Genomic DNA, 19,823 nt, shown 5'->3' with positions numbered 1-19,823 from the left:
CATCTATCTTCTACACAAAGCTCTTTCTCACCTGGAGAAACCTGGGAGCACTGTGAGAATCACCTTCTTCGATTTCTCCAGTGCTTTTAACACCATACAGGCGGGACTCCTGAAAGACAAACTGGAACATGTTGGAGTGGACAGTCACCTGTCAAACTGGATACTGGACTACCTCACCAACCGACCACAGTATGTGAGGGCACGGGACGGTGTGTTTGATATGGTGGTCAGCAGCACAGGGGCCCCTCAGGGAACGGTCCTAGCACCGTTCCTCTTCACCCTGTACACGACGGACTTCAAGTGCAGCTCACCGGACTGTCACCTCCAGAAGTTCTCTGATGACTCAGCGATTGTCGGACTCATAACTAATGACGAGGACAGCGAAATGACATGAGTACAGAGAAATGACCCAGGACTTCATGGACTGGTGTCTGCAGAACCACCTCCAGTTAAACGTGGGGAACACCAAAGAACTGGTGGTAGATTTCCACAGGTGCAGACACCCCCTGCCATCAGTGAACATCCAGGGAATGGACATTAAGAGAGTGGACTCTTATAAGTACCTGGGTGTTCACCTCAACAACAAACTGGACTGGTCAGTTAACACTAACGCACTCTATAAAAAAGGTCAGGAAGGCTGGGGCAGCAGCATCTCTACAGCAGACAGGAAGAGACTAAACAAACTCATCAAGAGGGCCGGCTCTGTTCTGGGGAGCCCCTTAGACCCAGTGCAGGTGGTGGGAGACAGAAGGATGTTAGCCAAGCTGGCATCCATGCTGGAAAATGACTCCCACCCCATGCATGAGACTCTGGCAGCACTAGGCAGCTCCTTCAGTGACCGGCTGCTTCACCCTAAATATATGAAGGAGCGGTATCGCAGGGAGCCTGGTTGGTACTGATTGGCGCTGCAGGATTCTGGGGGAGTTCTCAAACCCAGATCCACCAGCTTTTCCCCTGCACCACCCAGGCCCCCTGCTGATGGCCGACTGCATTGGAGGCACTCTTACAAAGACATTTAGAAAATGGTATGCTTCCAGGGTTAGGGGTTCATTAGGGTTAGGGGATAGGGCGAGGGGTAGGGGTTAGGGGTTTGTGTCCCAGTGCACAAAGAAAGGTCCATAAAGACATGATCGGGTGAGTCTGGTGTGGAAGAACTTGACTGGCCCCCACAGATCCCTGACCTCAACCCCATCAAACAACTTCAGGATGAACTACAATGGAGACGGTGAGCCGACTCTCTCGTTCAACATCACTGTCTTAAGAACCTCACAAATGCTCTTCTGGATCAATGGGCAAAAAACCAGACAGACACACTCCAAAATAAAAGCTCATGTAGGTGTCCCAATACACACAATGTCCACACACAATGAAGGCTGAAAAGTCCTTCAGGCCTCAGTAATTAAAAACTACATACATTTTTAGATTTTTAGTATTTGGCTGCATGTTGATGACTTTATGAGTTGAGAATTTAATCACCCAACTTTGGCATGAGAAACACTTGATATGTGAGTGATTTCAATATGACTAATGCCAAGTTCACACTACACGACTTTCCAAGTGGTCAGGTCGCTGTACAGTTCACACTATACGACTGAATCTCCTGCACTCGGGAGTCTTTCAGTCGGTGTATATTTCACACTACACGACTGATCGGCGATAGGGGGTTTCACACTACACGATCCATCACCAACTGGAATCGCAGACGAGCTTCTCTGGTCTCCCTTTTTTTCTTTCTTTCTTTTTTTTTGTTTTTATTTTTACAAAAACACACGTGAGAAGTGACGAGAAGTTTAATGATACCACGTCCAAAAAATTTACGTCAACAAGTAGCGAGAGATCAAAGGGTTTGTGCGCTGATGTGCAGCGTAATATCAAGGAGGAAAAATAAATGAATCTGAGTGGATTTGGCAACACGAACAGTATATGGCTTGTTTTGTAGTAAGTTTTGCAATGCAGCGTGGGTATTATGTTTTGTAGAGGACGATCAAATCAGAAATACTGTAAAACGTGTGTGTGTCGGTGTATCCTGATATAAACTATATTAATTAAGCCTCTGTCCCCTGTCCTCTCCTGCATTTCCCCTCACGCTGTATCCTGTGTTCTCATTGGCTGTTCGACATGTCACTCATTCCCAGTTTCCCGTCTGAGATCAGATATCTGGCGTGCTAGAAAACTCAATCCAGTCGCCGAGCGCTCGGCGAGCCGGTCGGGTCGAGTTGTTGGATAGTTCACACTTAGCGACTGAGAGCCGAGTTTTGATCGCCGAGCAAACGCTGAGTTGCTCCCGACCCGGAAAATCAATCGCCGACCAGTCACCGAGCGAAAATCAGAAAAAATCGTGTAGTGTGAACTAGGCATAAAAGATTTCAATATGACTCAGACAGCTATAACATCGGGTTTTGCTTACTAAGCTAACAGTTAGCATCTTACCATTCAAACCAATGGGATGGGGTGGCACAGCGTCTAGCATGTCAATATAACATCTCCCTCTGTGTACTGAAAATGGTTACATTCGCTGACAAGCCCAAACTTGCAAATAAAAACACTCATACAAGTTTATACAAGTTAAAATCAATAATAATTTATTTATGTTTGAAAATAACTCTTCTGTGAGAAGAGCTGCTACACTGAATGCTGGGATTGCCTTAATCACTAAGGCAGTGTCGGATGCTCACTACTTCTTGAGTCAAAATAACATTGAAATGTTAAGATGCCTCACTAGTGAGGATATTAAGGCATCTAGGATTTGGAACAGCCTCGTTCTCGGGAGCACGTAGGATGACGTAAAATGCGTCTATGTAGAGAGAGAACTTGTTCCTTTTTTGTTTACTATTTGTATAAACTTGAACATTTACAAGAACATCCCGTCTTAGTCGACACTTCTACAGGCTGAAAAGGGACTCATGTAAATCAGAATGCAAAAAAAGTTGCTGACTTATCTACACTGATTAGACTGGAGGTTTTTAGAAGCGTTCAATCCTGTGATCGAGAAGAAAGGTGTAGATCGTACATAAGAAATCATGTATAACGATGAGAAGCAGCTGAAGCATGAGTGGAAACTGAAAGCTTGACTTTCTTCATCGATCAGTACCTGCTTGTCTAGACTTCTTAGCTTCTTCAGTTCTTTAGTGACACATCAATGATGAAGCAGATACTGATGGTCCTCCTGTTTCTCACAGGTAAGTGTGGTACTTCATGGTTTTACTGGTTAAAAAATACATGAATGAGTAGATGGATGAATTGACAAATGGAGAAATAGTATCATTTATGGCTCTATGAAGGGGGTTTTGGATAAAGAAATTAATACATACATTAATAAATTAATGAAGGAATTAATTGGATAATAAATGCATGACAGTATAAATAGTTTTGGCTAGATAGATAAATAAATGAATTAATTAATTCTTGATGAATGTAAATTACCAGTATTAATACAGCTGTGCCTTTAAAACTTGACGTCAGTTGATTCTGGCAGTGGCGTTAAGTTTTAAGGTGTTTTTTTTTCCCATAAGGATGTTTGGGAAACCTGTTAATGTATCAATGGTCCCATGGGTCTACATATACGTATTTTAGACTAATGTAAAATAATGAGGTTGTTTTTAATAATAATAATAATAATAATAATAATAATAATAATAATAATAATAATAATAATAATAATAATGCATTTCATTCATAGGCGCCTTTCAAAGCATCTTACAGATCAGTTAAACAACAATACACAGACAATACAAGACATAAACAATTAACATTGAACAATCAAGTGAATTAATTGTAGGCTAGTTTGAATAAGTGAGTCTTTAGATGGGATTTGAAGGTGGAGAAGGAATCAATAGCTGATTCAAAATAAGAGTAAGCAGGATCAGATACTGTGGAAACCCGACATTTCTCACTAAAGAAAATCGCTGTACTGGCTCCTCGTCCCGTGACGTGAGCTTCGCAGATGTAAACAAACCCGGGTGGAGTGCACTGATTCAGCTGGGAGAAATCACCATGTTGTTGCCATGTCTCCGTCAAGTAAAGGAAATCATATCCATGATCTTTCAGGAGATCATAGACCAGAGGACCTTTGCCGGATAGCGAACAAATGTTAAGTAATTCAAAGCGGAGAGAGTTCAGGTCATGTTCCATGCTAGTCGACCTAGCCAGGTTAGCTAGTACACCATGGTCAACTGTGCGACCAGCGCACCCCCCCCTTCCCGGATGGACGAGGCAGAGATGACCAGAGAGACCGTATTGGTTTAGTGTCATCAAACCTGAAACTCCTACGAGATCTCCGATAGATGTATTTTCAGCGAGGGAGGAGTGCGATATCTTGATGTAAGTACAGTTCCAAAGCTGTATATTGTAATGCGCCAGCGTTCTGTGCTAAATAAACATGTTCAGAACCCTGTACGTTTTGTCCTGTGTACATTCTTCTCCTGTACATCACTGGATCCTCTGAATTAAGAGGTTGTTAAAGGGTCGTAATACTAATAATGCTACACGAAAGCTAATGCTACTGCACATTAATTACACGTCACTGAACTACACCAATTGAATCGATGGAATGAGCACCTGCCTTTGGGTAACACCCAACCATCCTTGCTTACTACTTTAATGTAGCTAGCTACTAAAAATATCAACTAAAACTTAAATATCACTCCACTGTTACACTGGTGAATCACACTGACTCTTTAACCATGTCATAATTCGACTTCATAATTCAGAGGATCCAGTGATAATAGACAGAAGAATCTCCATAAAACAAAACCTAACAGCTCTGGAACATTTTTATGACTACAGGATGAGAGAGAAGCCATTTTCCAAATCTCCATTCATTTTTCCCATTCAAAATTTCTCTTAGACCCAGGTTTCCAAATATGGGCATAACAACATGGCGTGGATTACAAAATGACGACACGACTTCAGTGGTCTTTGACAAAGAAACAGAGCAAAATGAGTGGCAGTGACCACAAAAAGATGAAAGTAAAAGAAAAACATTATAAATCACCCCACTGCTGCCTCATCATCACCCCACTGCTGGCTCATCATCACCCCACTGCTGCCTCATCATCACCCCACTGCTGCCTCATCATCACCCCACTGCTGCCTCATTATCACCCCACTGCTGCCTCATCATCACCCCACTGTTGCGTCTCTTTACTGGCTTCCTGTAGCTGCACGCATTTACTTTAAAACACTGATGTTATCCTACAAAGCCAAAAATGGACCCCAAACTACCTTTGAGATCTAATCAAACCCCACTCAGTACCACGCAACCTTCGAGCCACTAGTCTTGATTGACTTGATCCTCCACCCAGCATTCGAGGAAGACAAGGATCAGCATTAAGGATCTTCTCTGTACCTGCACCCAAGTGGTGGAACAAACTTCCTCTGTCTGTCCGAACATCTGAGTATTTTGCTGTCTTCAAAAAATGATTAAAAACCTTCATCACCTCTTTACTAAACACTTAAACTGACCTGCACTTACTTATTAACGCTCTTATTCATTTCTTGCAGCCAAAAAAAAAAAAACTGGTTCTAACAGATGAACTTTGGTTTTTGCAGATGAATGATCTTTCACTCTAGTACGTAAACTAGAGTAAGGTAACGTTCACTATAGAAGCACTTCTGTAAGTCGCTCTGGATAGTGGAGACAATGTAAATGTGGTGAGAGATTAAATATGTTTATGAAGACCTCCGCTAGTTGGCTGGCCCAGACCTTTAGTGTCCTTCCAGTAACTTCATCTGGACCTGCTGCGTCGTTGAGATCCACTCTCTGTGGGGTGGTTCTTACCTGATGACACTGTAGAACCAATGTCTGCTTTTCAGCATGTGGTGTGATGTGAGAGGTAAATCTGCTGTTTTGCTTGTCAAAGCAAGAGAGGAACTGATTTAACCCATCAGGTAGACGGGTGACGTCAGGGTGACGTCACACCTGCAGGGTGTTGGTTTTGTAGTCCGTCAGTGTTTTAATTCCATTCCACATGCTGCAGGGGTTGTTGTTCTTAAATTGCTCCTCAATGAGCAGCTTGTATCTGCTGCTTGTATCCTAGTTTCAGGCATCAAGTGATTAAAAGCATACCTGCATGTACAAGACTGAAAAAGTAGTGAGAAATCGTTACAGCTTAAGTTTCACCAACCTCTCTACAGCAAACAGACTGAAGAGAGTTGGCCTAACGCAACAGTTGACGTAGTAACCCCGAGAGAACATAAATAAATTGAAATACAGCCATTAAAATAGAAAATAATTATGACATTTTTTCACAACTATAATTTAAATAAAAATGCCAAAAGGTAGCAGATTGAGATATAGTTTAAAAATAAATAATAACACCTGCCGCACATTCAAGCAGCCCGAAAATAGGAGCGCAAATGGCAGCACCCAACAGGGGTGCCCAAAAAAATTCTTATAAGGGGCCAAAAGTTAATTTCAGTGAAGGGCCACGGGCCAAAACTAAAAGGTTACGTTATTTTAATATTGCAATAAATTAAAATACATCAGGTTTTTAATGTTAAATAAAACACTACTGCTTATTCTAATAAACAGTGCTTTTATTGATTTCAATTGATGATAGAAAATGTTTCTTTTTAGGAGCAGAAACATTTGAACAAATGGAAATTTGTAAAAAAAAAAAAAAAAAAACATGCAGAGCAAAATATTATTCTATAATTTATATTTTATAACTGTTACATATAATCTGTACCAGCCTTCAGTGTTGTTGTGGTTATACAGATACTTGCTTTTATAATGTAAATCTCTGTGGTGTGTGCTATTACTTTTGATTTATGTAACTTGCTGTTCTGTCTGTTTGTCTGTCTGTCTATCTTTATAATCTATCTATCCATCTATCTGTCTTTCTGTCTGTCTATCTCTCTTTCTCCAAGTCTTTTGTCTGCACTCACAGGCAGCACTCTTGGTCTCTTGTCGGCAGCCTGCGTTCCAGCACATTTGTCATGCCTGCCTCGGAACTTAATGAATGACTTTAAATTTGCCCCTCAGGGTCCAGGGCCTCCTGTAATCAATAACGTGGACTACATAAGTTTGTCAATGTGGAATTTTATTGTCGACTCTCTGTTATTATTGCAACGCACTAAAGGAACTGTAGGGGGCACAGTTTATGACCACAGAGGCAAAGATAGCAAAATAAACCAAAGAAACAAGCTGAATGACAGTATTGAACCGGCGACAGGATCATGGGCGGCCAATGCTCATCAATGCCTGTGTGGTCAGATCTAACAGACGAGCTACTGTAGCTTAAACTGCTGAAGAAGTTCATGCTGGTTCTGATAGAAAGGTGTCAGAATACACAGAGCAGCACAGTTCATTGTGTATGGGGCTGCAGACCAGTCAGGATGCCCATGCTGACCCCTGTCAACCACCAAAAAGTGCCAACAATGGACACATGAGCATCAGAACTGGACAACGGAGCAATGGAAAAAGGTGGCCTGGTCTGATGAATTATGACCAGGTGCGTGGGTGTTGCTTACCTGGGGAACACACGGCACCAGGATGCACTATAGGAATAAGGCGAGCCAGCGGAGGTGGTGTGATGCTTTGGGTGACGTTCTGCTGGGAAACCTCAGGTCCTGCCATCCATGTGGATGTTACTCTGACACGTAGCTCCTACCTAAGCATTGTTGTAGACCATGTTCACCCTCTCATGGAGACGCTTCCCTGATATCTGTGGCCTCTTTCAGCAGAAAGATGCAATAACGGTTTGAGGAGCACAACAAGCAGTTTGAGGTGTACCTCAGGAGTCTAGTGGAGACCATGCCTTGACAGGTTAGGGGGACCCGCACAATATTAGGAAGGTGGTCATAAAACTGGATGTAACTGAATGTATTACTTGCTTGATCCAATGCCACAGAGGATAAGTTGTCTAACCTGCTGCTTAACTTTAGCGCTTTCTCTGTAACACCGACCTCAGTCGTCATAATTGGTCATTATTTATGCTTTTTACTTGCTATAACTTAGTCTATTTAACTCACTTCTAATCCATCCAAACTTTCCTCTAGACCACCTTTACATTGTAATATTTAGAGAAGTCTTTTTTTGCCATTGTTGCCCTCAGCTTGTTCTCCTGGGATTGTTGGTTCTGGAATTTGTAAAGTTGCTTAAACGTACATTTTATTGACAACATTGTTTAATGACTGTATTGTGACAAATAAACGGGAATTGATTTGATTCCAAAATTTCGTTAAAACAGAGTCATACACAGTACAACTGGCAGTGAAATGCTTTTGTGACTGCTCAGCCACAGAAATTACAAAATAGTTCAAATATATTTTATACAGTGGGGAAAATAAGTATTTGATACAATGGAAAAACAGAAGTTAATATTTGGTACAGAAACCTTTACAGAGGTCAGACGTTTACAGTACTACAGTACGTCCTGTAGTTCTTGACCAAGTTTGCGCACACTGCAGCAGGGATGTTGGCCCACTCCTCCATACAGATCTTTTCCAGATCTTTCATGTTTTGGGGCTGTTGCTGGGCAACATTGAGTTTCAGCTTCCTCCAAAGATTTTCTATTGGGTTCAGTTCTGGAGAGCCACCCGTCCTGCTTGGTGCTGTTTCAGAACCAGGCTGTGATGTTTCCTGTTTTGATGGATTCAATGGTGCATAAATTAAAAAAAGTAAAAATTTTAAAAACAAAACACTTTAAATTATGTTTATATTGTTTATATTATATAATGCATAAATGAATAAAATGATAAATGAATTCATCTGTTCTTCAGGAGTCTCCGCCCTCATGCCTCTTGCCCAGCATAAATACTACCTGATCCAGCAGAGTAAAACATGGTACGATGCTCAGACTTACTGCAGAGCTACGTACACAGACCTGGCTACCATCAGCAGTGATGCTGACATGGCTAGACTTCAAACTGAAGCTCAGATGAACCAGTTCACTTCTGATGCTTGGGTTGGACTGTACAAAGAGTCACATGGATGGCGCTGGTCCTACAGAAATGAGAGTCTAGGAGCTGTAAAGTTTTGGTCTTCTTATGAGCCGGACAATGTTGGAAACAAACAGGAATGTAACCGTTTTACATACGATGGTATTTGGCATGACAGAGAATGTGGAGACTCGTTTCCCTTTGTGTGCTATGATGGTAAGTGGAATGTTATGGTGATTGATGTATTTATTTAGTCTACAGATTGTCTACCAGACTAACCTAATGCATGTTAATATTTAATGATTTGTTTTTAAATCTCACAGAGAGGAACACTGGGACCAGCAGGTACGTTTACATCTCTAACAGTAAGAACTGGTTGGAAGCTCAGCGTTACTGCAGACTGCATCACACCGACCTGACCAGTGTGAAAGATGCAACTGAAAACTCTATTGTACGTGGTATGACCCTTGATTCTACTTGGATTGGTCTGTCCAGGGTCACCTGGAAGTGGTCAGATCAGACCAGCCTGGGCAACATTACTTGGAAGCTGGGAGAACCTAAAACTGATGTAGCGTATAAAGATTGCGGCTATTTATCTAATTTTCAGGCCGCTGATGCTCTGTGCTTGAACCTCAAACCGTTCTTCTGTCACAGAGGTGAGTTCAAGTCGTTCTCAGTGTCGTATTTAATTCAGTCATTTTAATTAACACCTGTTGAAAGAAATTCCCAGCTACTGACAAAAGTAAACCCTACGCTGATCTAGCAAGGCGGGCCAAAAAAAAAAAAACTAAAACAAATTGGGCAGCCCTGGTGTATAAGATAGCATGTAAAGATGCCGTAAATCAGTACAATCATGCCCTTATAAAAGCCAAATCTATCTATTTAATTCACTTTATAGTTCACTTTAAATTTACTTTATAATTAATTTTACTTTATAATTTATATTTTACAGCTGTTACATATAATCTGTACCAGCCTTCAGTGTTGTTGTGGTTATACAGATACTTGTTTGTATAATGTGAATCTCTGTACTGTGTATTATTACTTTTGATTTATGTAACTTGCTACTGAGGCCTTAATTTCCTTCTGGATTTACATTTTCAGTATTTAGCAGATGCTTTTATCCAAAGCGACTTAAACAATGAGCTGAACACGATGAGCAATTGAGGGTTGCTCTATATATAAACTGTATACACACACATATACTTACACACACACACACACATATATATATATAAAGTTGTGTGAATTTAGTCCTGAATGCTATTTTGGTTGAGGACTCGAATAGCTTGTGGGAAAAAGCTTCTTCTCATCCTCTCCGTTTTGGCTTTTAGAGCACGAAAATGCTTCCCAGACCATAACAAAGAAAGCAGTCCATTACTGGGATGACTGGGGTCCTTTACTATCCTCTTGGCCCTTGCCCAGCACCGTTTCCTGTATATGGACTGCAGGTCAGGAAGCTCAGTCCAGATGATGTGCTCAGCTAAACGCACCACCCTCTGGAAAGCCGCCCGTCCTGCTCGGTGCTGTTTCAGAACCAGGCTGTGATGTTTCTTGTTATAATGGATTCAATGGTGCATGAATAAAATGTTTTGTTTTTGTACAATTTTCACTTTTTTTTTCAATCATGTTTATATTATATAATAAATGAATGAATAAATTGATAATTGAATTAATCTGTTCTACAGGAGTCTCCGCCCTCATGCCTCTCGCCCAGCATAAATACTACCTGATCCAGCAGAGTAAAACATGGTACGATGCTCAGACTTACTGCAGAGCTACGTACACCGACCTGGCTACCATCAGCAGTGATGCTGACATGGCTAGACTTCAAACTGAAGCTCAGATGAACCAGTTCACTTCTGATGCCTGGGTTGGACTGTACAAACAATCACATGGATGGCGCTGGTCCAACAGAAATGAGAGTCTAGGAGCTGTAAAGTTTTGGTCTGCTATTGAGCCGGACAATTATGGAAAGAAACAGGAGTGTGCTCGTATTAGATATGATGGTATTTGGAATGACAGAGAATGTGGAGACTTGTTTCCCTTTGTGTGCTATGACGGTAAGTGGGCTTGTTATTGTGTTTGATGTATTTATTTAATCTACAGATTGTCTACCGGACTAAACTAATGCATGTTAATATTTAATGATGTGATTTTAAATCTCACAGAGAGGAACACTGGGACCAGCAGGTACGTTTACATCTCTACCAGTAAGAACTGGTTGGAAGCTCAGCGTTACTGCAGACTGCATCACACCGACCTGACCAGTGTGAAAGATGCAACTGAAAACTCTGTTATACGTGGTCTGACCCTTGATTCTACTTGGATCGGTCTGTCCAGGGTCACCTGGAAGTGGTCAGATCAGACCAGCCTGGGCAACATTACCTGGATTCCGGGAGAACCTAAAACTGATGTAGCGTATAAAGATTGCGGCTATTTATCTAATTTTCAGGCTGCTGATGCTCTGTGCTCAAACCTCAAACCTTTCTTCTGTCACAGAGGTGAGTTCAAGTCGTTCTCAGTGTCGTATTTAATCCATAGTCATTTTAATGAACTTAATCATTTCAGTTTCATCTCTGTGTGAGCAGATGTAACAGGCCATTAACAGATCCTGAGTTTGAAGGTTCAGTCAGATCAGAACATGAACGATCCTGTAGAACAGGCAGCGCTCCTGGAGAAGGTGGGTCTTCTCCAAATTCTGTTTATTTTAGCAGCAGGAACCTCAGTGTTCATCAAGCTCTGATCCACAGACTGAATTGTAATCATCATCAGCTGCTGGATTCAGTTCTTCTATCAGTTCTACAGCATCACATCAGCATGAGTTCCTAATGAATCATCTTCTGTTCTACAGATCCAGCAGAAACTTAAGGAGAGAGGGGTGGAGGGGAACATCAAGCTGAAATGGAGGGAACAACCTGTTGGAGAGGTGTTCCAGATGATGAAAGGAAATTAAAAAAAAGTGAAAATTGTTAAAAAAAAAAAAAAACATTTGAATAATCTTTATATTATATATTATTATTATTTCCATGCTAGGACATGCATATTCACAGAATTCATTTTGGTAAAATGATATACTCTATTAAATGATTGAACTAAAAAACCTCATGTTTTATTAGTTCTGGAAGTTTTGGATGGAAGTTTAAGGATTTGAATTAAATGCCTGCCCCTATGAAACCACACATCTGTGGGGGGGTATTCCAGAAAGCGAGTTTAACAAACTTTGAACTTAACCATGAGCGCTGAGTTGACTTATCTCGCCGTGACATAGCCGGAGTTTTTGGTTCCAGAAAAGCGGATCAGCGTTAGGTTACTCTTCTGAGTAGATTGAACCCAGCAGAAGCGCGTTCACATTTTACTATAAACAGACATTCTCAATGGAGTAGCAAATTGAAGCCGTTTTTGCCGGTTAGCCTCACTGACAAGTGGTTTTCTTAAGGCTACACAGCTGTTTAGTCCCAATCCCTTGAGTTCCCTTCACATTGTGTGTGTGTAAATGCTCTTACTGTCACTATTAAACATCCCTGAGTTCTACTGGAGTTTTTCTACCATCTGATTTCACCAAATGTTTAAGTGATCGCCGATCACCATCATTCAAGATTTATTTCCGACCACATTCCTTCCTGGAAGATGATAAATATAGGAAGCGATTGATTTCAGTTATATTTTCCAAAAGCTGTTCAACCAAATATTAAGTTGAGGGTGGCTGCCAATAAATTTGTCCGGCCCATTTTTTGAGTTTTGTGTGAAATTATATACGTTGGCTTTTTTTCTCTGTTTTATTGTTATTCCAATGCACACAAAGGAAATAAACATGTGTATAACAAAACATAATAATTGCAATAATTTTCTGAAAAAACTTCAGGGGTGCCAACACTTTTGGCCATGACTGAATATGAATTTTTGCAACAGTTGTCTCACAGCGAGCAATTAGATTGTCTAAACAACGAGTATGAGATGCTATAGCCTCCCTAGAAAGCGCTATGCAAAATAACACACAACACAAACACAGAACAGACCTGTGATGCCGTGTGCCGACACACAGATACCCAACACTTGATCCATCAGCTCCTAACTTTGGTTTATCTGATGGTGACATAGCAGGGTTGGTGAGAAATGGTGGTGTTGTAGACGATTATACCGTAGTGCCTAGGGGTCTGTTTAACAGTGTTGTGCTACACAGATCATTGAATTTACGTGATGCTCCATCCACAGACATGAACTCATACATATCCTTTGTACACAATACACTATCAGAAATTGTGTCGTTCTCCAGGGTGTTGGCTGGTGATGGTGGTGTTATTGACATCACCCTAAGAGACGGTAGTTTAACATCTGATGTTAATACTGTGTTGCCTTCGAGATTTATAGATGCTATTGAAAGGATTATGCAGAGTAACAAAAGTATTAAAACAGATGATAGTTTGGTGTTGATTGTCTCGATAGCCATGGGTAAAAATGGTGGTGTTCGTCACATCAGGTGATTGATAGGAACAGACTGAATCTTTTCTGCCCAACAAATACCTCAAATAACTTGTGTTTTGCAATTTGTATTGCTCATATTCTAAACCTGAATGTCCCACATAACACATTAGAAACTAAAGCCGAACAGATACAGACAAACGCTGGTCACACACATGACCATAGAGTCAGGTTTAATGACATTGGACGCTTTGAATACAAGTTTGGTGTTAAAATAGTTGTTTTTCACGAGAGTAGTTCAGGTGATTTAGAGATGTTGTGTTTCTGTACCTCCATGATGGCCATTATTACTCAATACAAATTGAAAGCATTCATGGCTGTGTCATGTGTTTGTGAGTTTTGTTATAAGGGTCACACCGATGCCAGAGATCACAGCTGTAAATACAGCTGTGATGTGTCACAAGTACCCCAGACTTATCAAATATTGTGATGTTCTGTAAGTCCGACTGTTGTTATGATCAGCATAAGAAACAGAAACAACATCCTACAGGAATTATGGCGTCCTCATGTAATCTAACCAAGTATTATAAAAAAAACGTGGATGTCGTTATCATGTTAGTTTAATAAAGCCAAAACCCCACAGGTGTGTCACTGCGGTGAAGATTTAATATCAGACCCATTACTGAGTACCATTAATTTGGTCCTGAACTACATCCTACAGCATCTGGAGCTCTCACATGTACATCTGTATTCTGTATGTGGACTTCAGTTTTGCTCTCTACACCATCATCCCTGAACGACTCTCAGATAAACTAATGCAGCTCAACGTGTCTCCATCTGTCCACCAATAGATTATTAACATCATAAGGGACTAAATGAGCAAGTAAATGTGTCTGTGATCTACACCAGCTTTACACCACTGTGACCCTGATCAGGATGTAATGGTTGTTATTTTGTTAATAATAATAAAGCTTGTATTTAGGAGAAGTAGTGAGTGAGTGAGGTGTTTCCTGTACAGAGTGAATGATTGTACTGTATCACATCCTCCCCCTCAGCACCTGCAGTCGGTCCCAGCTGCAGCAGTGCAGTTACTGTACACTTCCACTCACCCAGGTTTTTGTACCACCATATAACACTGTGTGGAGACATTGCTACCACTGATATAATGTAAACTCTGACAGTAATAATCTCCTGCATCTCCAGTATTAATTCTACTGATGGTCAGAGTGAAGTCAGATCCAGATCCACTGCCACCGAAACGATCTGGAATACCTGATGCTCTGCTGCTAGTCTGCTAGATCAGGAGTTTAGGAGCTTCTCCAGGTTTCTGCTGAAACCAGTGTAAATAACTACTACTAGGAACAGCAGGACTGGTTTTACAGTTGATGGTGACTGAAGCTCCTGGATCAACATGTTTTACTGCAGGACTCTGAGTCACAGTCACCTGACCTCTGGATCCTGAAAACAATAAGAAGAATAAAGACGTTTACTACATGAAGAACCATGTGGAGTTTGAAGACCATCTAGTGGATCTTCTCCACATGGCAGAGCCTCCTCACCAGTAGAACATAAAGATGAAGATGGAGATGAAGGTCATGGTTGATGTGGGTGAAGATGCTGGTCAGCAGCTCTCAGTCATGAAGTGTTAAACTCACAGAGCTTTAAACACTGACAGAGCACTGAAGCATGTAGTGTGTGTGTGTGTGTGTGTGTGTGTGTGTGTGTGTGTGTGTGTGTGTGTGTGTGTGTGTGTGTGTGTGGAATCACTGGAGTGGAACAGTGTGAATGTGTCACTCAGAGATGCAATACTGCCACCTTATGGTGAAAGAACAATCAGCTGATACATATGGAAGTATCTCCTGTACTGTCTCTTATTCTCCCTTTATTTACTATAGTAATTGTGACCTGCACTCATGTACTCAGTATTTAGGAGGGGTGTCCACATTATTTAAAATACTCCATATGATCTAAATAAAGACAGATGATAGTTTGATATAAAAGTTGTAATAAATGATCAGAAAGAGTTACAAGGTTTAGCTGAACTGAGCTGGAACTGAGATGCTGGTCTGTGGAACAAACAGACCATTTTAACCATCAACAGCAGAAACTGGAACCAGTCAGTATTTCATCTTAAATATTCTGTAGAATCCTCATGATCATCTGATCATCAGCTCTCATTTTATATTGGTGAGAACTGGTTATGTTTAAAACCACATCAAATGATGATCAGCTTTTATTTTCAGAGTACAGAGAGTGTAGATGAAGATCCTCCTCCTCCTCCTCATATCCACTATTAGGTGAATCTACCATATGTTCACATTGTAGGTATACTGTTACTGACTGTAGCTCATCTGTAATTCTGCACAGTGTTACGTGTTCAGTGATTTATGGGGTAGAAAGGAATCGATTCAATCATGAAACGACCAATCAGGAGATTTGATCTAAGTGATGAATCGTTCTCAGCACATTTTATTGTTTGTATGAACTGATACTTGAATTGATCAGACCGAACACTATATGACCAAAAGTATGTGGACACCCCACCTAATTATTAGGTTTATGTAATTCAGCCACACTCATTGTAAACAGGTGTATAAAACCAGTTATATAAATTATATGCTTATAGCTTTGTGGCAACAGTTTAGGGAAGGCCTCTTCCTGTTTGAGTATGACTATGTTCCTGTGCACAAAGCAAGGTCCATAAAGACGTGATATGACAAGGAACTTTAGTGTCCTGATCTAAACCCTATTGATCACCTTTGGACTGAATTGAAACATCAATTGTGAGGCAGGTTTTCAAGTCCAGCATCAGAACCTGACGTCTTGTGGAAAACTTTTCAGAAGAGTGAAGGCTGTTAGAACTGCAAAGTAGGTGGGGGACTTTATTTGGACATGGATTTGGACTGGGATGTCCAACAAGCACATGGTCACATGTCCACATACTTTTGGCCCTATAGTGTATTTTACATTCACTGTAATCACATCTATCTGAATGTACAGAACATGTCATGATGGTTTCATTCATATCATCTCTTCTAGCACTGCTGCTTCATCTCAAAGCTTCATTCTACTAGTGAGATGTTCCATGTGCTGATGAGAATCCCTGTTCCACAGTGGGGAGAACACCACAAAGAGAGGAACATGCTCAGTACTGTAGTGCTTTGTAGATGATGATGTTCAGTGGAGTGCAGCTTTAGCAGCTCTGCAGATGTTCTCAGATCAGTGTGTGTTTCAGAGAACTTCCTCTACAGCTGAGGGAGGTTTTTGTACCAGTAAATAACACTGTGTGAGTGGAGTGCTGTGACGCTGCTGACAGTAATAATCTCCTGCATCTTCAGCCTGGACTCCAGTGATTTTTAGAGTAAATTCTATATTATACCCACTTCCACTAAAACGTCCAGGAATCCCAGACTGACGATAAGTTGCATCATTGATCAGATATTTAGGAGCTTCTCCAGGTTTCAGCTGGTACCACTGAATGTAGCCACCAATGCTCTGACTGACTCTGCAGTTGATGGTAGCAGTTTGTCCTGGAGAAACCGAGTGAGATCCTGGAGTCTGAGTCATGATGATTTCTCCAAACGACTCTAAAGAGAAGAAGAGAGAAAAGTTGAAGGTGATAAAGAGACGGTGATGGTGAGCGCTGATGTTGGAGGACTGATATGAAGATAGTAAATAAACAGTGAATCTCACGTTGAGTGAGGAGGCCGAGTGTATTCAGCAGTAGAATCAGAACCTTCATCATTGTGCTGCGTCTCAGTGACTCTGAAAGTCCTGAACCCAGTCTGATCCGAACTACAGCTCTTATAGTGTGTGTGTGTGTGTGTGTGTGTGTGTGTGTGTGTGTGTGTGTGTGTGTGTGTGTGTGTGTGTGTGTGTGTGTGTGTGTGTGTGTGGAATCACTGGAGTGGAACAGAGGTTTTTGTACGACGGCTTCATTGGAATGTATCACTGTGCTACACTTTTGGTGGAGGAACCAAACTCATTGTAAAAAGTAAGTAGTTTTGTTTCTTCCAAATCAAAAACATTTTAATTATTAATAACAATAAATATACAGTTACAGTAATATTTAGTAATTGTTTATGTCTATTGACAGCTGGATATTAAAGACTGAATAAATGTGCAGGTGTTTTTGATGGAAAATATATAGCTGGTCTCTGTGTGTTTGTGCTAAACAATGAATATTTCTGTAATCAGCTACAGTCATGTGAAAAAGTTAGGACACCCCATGAGAACCTTTGTCCTGTTGAACATATTTAAGCAAATGATCATTTGATCTTTATGTGAACAGTACTGAGAGGTTGAGGTTATATAACTAAACAAATTAAAATAAATTAAAAAATACTTTTAAACACAAGCTGTAAAATGTAATGAACAAAAATGGAAATTGATTGTGAGGAAAAAGTTAGGACACCCTATGCCCTAATTGAGGTTATTTCAGACAAAAGGGGAAATGCCAGCTGTCAGACGTTTCCTATAAACATCTACCATCTCTGAGGGAGGGAGCAGAGACACGGACGGCTTCACCGTGGGACCGGCTGTACAGGAGAAACAGAACAAAAAGTCCCATTTAGAAACGTTTCCACATCATTTCCTCCTTACTGCTTATTAAGCATCCAGACTGGAAACCTTCATCTGTGTTCAATCATCAATGCAGTGCTGCTGCACACTGTTCTCACATCACTGCAGTTCAGTAGAAACATCTGCAAGCTTCTGTTAGCACATATTCAATATCAACTCTTATTACTTTAGCATTCAACACAACTGACTGCAGCACATTCAGATGTAGCTGATTACAGAAATATTCATTGTTTAGCACAAACACACAGCAGCATTCGTCTGGATTTTACATCAGCACCAGTCACTCGTACCAGTTTACACCAAACTTCATCAACCAGAGACCAGCTTTATATTTACCATCAAAAACACCTGCACATCTATTCAATCTTTAATATTCAGAAACTGTAAGTATTTAGTAAAGGTTGAATATTTAGTAATTGTATATACAGTGGTAACTTAATGTTATTTGGTTCTGGGCGTGGCACTGAGTTTCAAGGTATTTTCCCCATAAGGATATGTGTAATGAAATATGTTAATGTGTTTCATGGTTCTGTGGAACTGCATATATTTCATTATGTGAATATTTTATTATATATACTGTATATTAAAATAATATTATAATATTATATTCCATTACCAACAATTTATTCCTGTAGCAAATGTTGTTTACAATCACCATATTACATTTTTAGCTTCTAACTAATTCTGATCTGGAGTTATAGAAGTAAAAAGAGTCCATGTTGGTCTCCAAAAGTCTCCAAGAAGAAAAACAAGTGGATTAAATCCCTGATGTAACAACACACTGATGTAGATTTGGTCTCAATTTGAAGAAGAGAAGCTCAGGTAAGCAGCGGTTATGATTTTATGATGCTCTGTGGTTGATCTGGGTCGCGGTGCTGCTGTTTATTGTTTACTTTCCTTTTGCAATGATAGCAAAACATTATCATGATCACGGACAGCATTAATGTGAACAAAGCGACAATCCCACACAGTTCCAGTTTAAGCTAAAAGTCGAGTTTAAAGGTACAAATTTCTCCACGAAGGGCGTCAAGTTTCAAAGATTTCAAGTTTAGGGGACGTCGAGTTACAAGGTACCACAGTATTTATTGAAGGTTAAATATTCAGTTACTGTTTATTTATTGTTATTAATACTTATTTTTTCTCTTGTTTATATGAAGATTAATAAATGATATTAAAAATAAAAATGTTTTTAATGTAGAAGAAATAAAACTACTTACTGACGCTGAGTTTGGTTCCTCCACCAAAAGTGTTGCACAGTGATACATTCCAATGAAGCCGTCGTACAAAAACCTCTGTTCCACTCCAGTGATTCCACACACACACACACACACACACACACACACACACACACACACTATAAGAGCTGTAGTTCTGATCAGACTGGGTTCAGGACTTTCAGAGTCACTGAGACGCAGCACAATGATGAAGGTTCTGATTCTACTGCTGAATACACTCGGCCTCCTCACTCAACGTGAGATTCACTGTTTATTTACTATCTTCATATCAGTCCTCCAACATCAGCGCTCACCATCACCGTCTCTTTATCACCTTCAACTTTTCTCTCTTCTTCTCTTTAGAGTCGTTTGGAGAAATCATCATGACTCAGACTCCAGGATCTCACTCGGTTTCTCCAGGACAAACTGTTACCATCAACTGCAGAGCCAGTCAGAGCGTTTACAACAACTTGCAGTGGTACCTGCAGAAACCTGGAGAAGCTCCTAAACTCCTGATCTATAGTGCAGCTACTCGTCAGTCTGGGATTCCTGGACGTTTTAGTGGAAGTGGGTATGGTACAGAATTTACTCTAAAAATCACTGGAGTCCAGGCTGAAGATGCAGGAGATTATTACTGTCAGCAGGGTTACAGCTATCCATTCACACAGTGTTATTTACTGGTACAAAAACCTCCCTCAGCTGTAGAGGAAGTTCTCTGAAACA

General features: G+C 40.6%; 2 gene segments (V, D, J or C); one reads left to right on the top strand and one right to left on the bottom strand.

Moving 5' to 3' along the window:
• Nucleotides 1-16,536: 16,536 nt before the first annotated feature.
• On the bottom strand, nt 16,537-17,050 carry LOC134325521 (immunoglobulin kappa variable 3-11-like). The segment is given in 2 exon segments: nt 16,537-16,892; nt 16,999-17,050. Coding segments are annotated over 2 exon segments (408 nt in total).
• A 2,117-nt stretch (nt 17,051-19,167) lies between these two features.
• Nucleotides 19,168-19,819, top strand: LOC134317603 (immunoglobulin kappa variable 3-15-like). The segment is given in 2 exon segments: nt 19,168-19,357; nt 19,464-19,819. Coding segments are annotated over 2 exon segments (408 nt in total).
• Nucleotides 19,820-19,823: the final 4 nt, after the last annotated feature.

The sequence above is a fragment of the Trichomycterus rosablanca genome, chromosome 1 (assembly GCF_030014385.1).
Source record: "Trichomycterus rosablanca isolate fTriRos1 chromosome 1, fTriRos1.hap1, whole genome shotgun sequence".
Taxonomy (NCBI): domain Eukaryota; kingdom Metazoa; phylum Chordata; class Actinopteri; order Siluriformes; family Trichomycteridae; genus Trichomycterus; species Trichomycterus rosablanca.
Note: the sequence above shows the minus strand (reverse complement) of the source record. Positions and strands in the feature narration are given on the sequence as shown.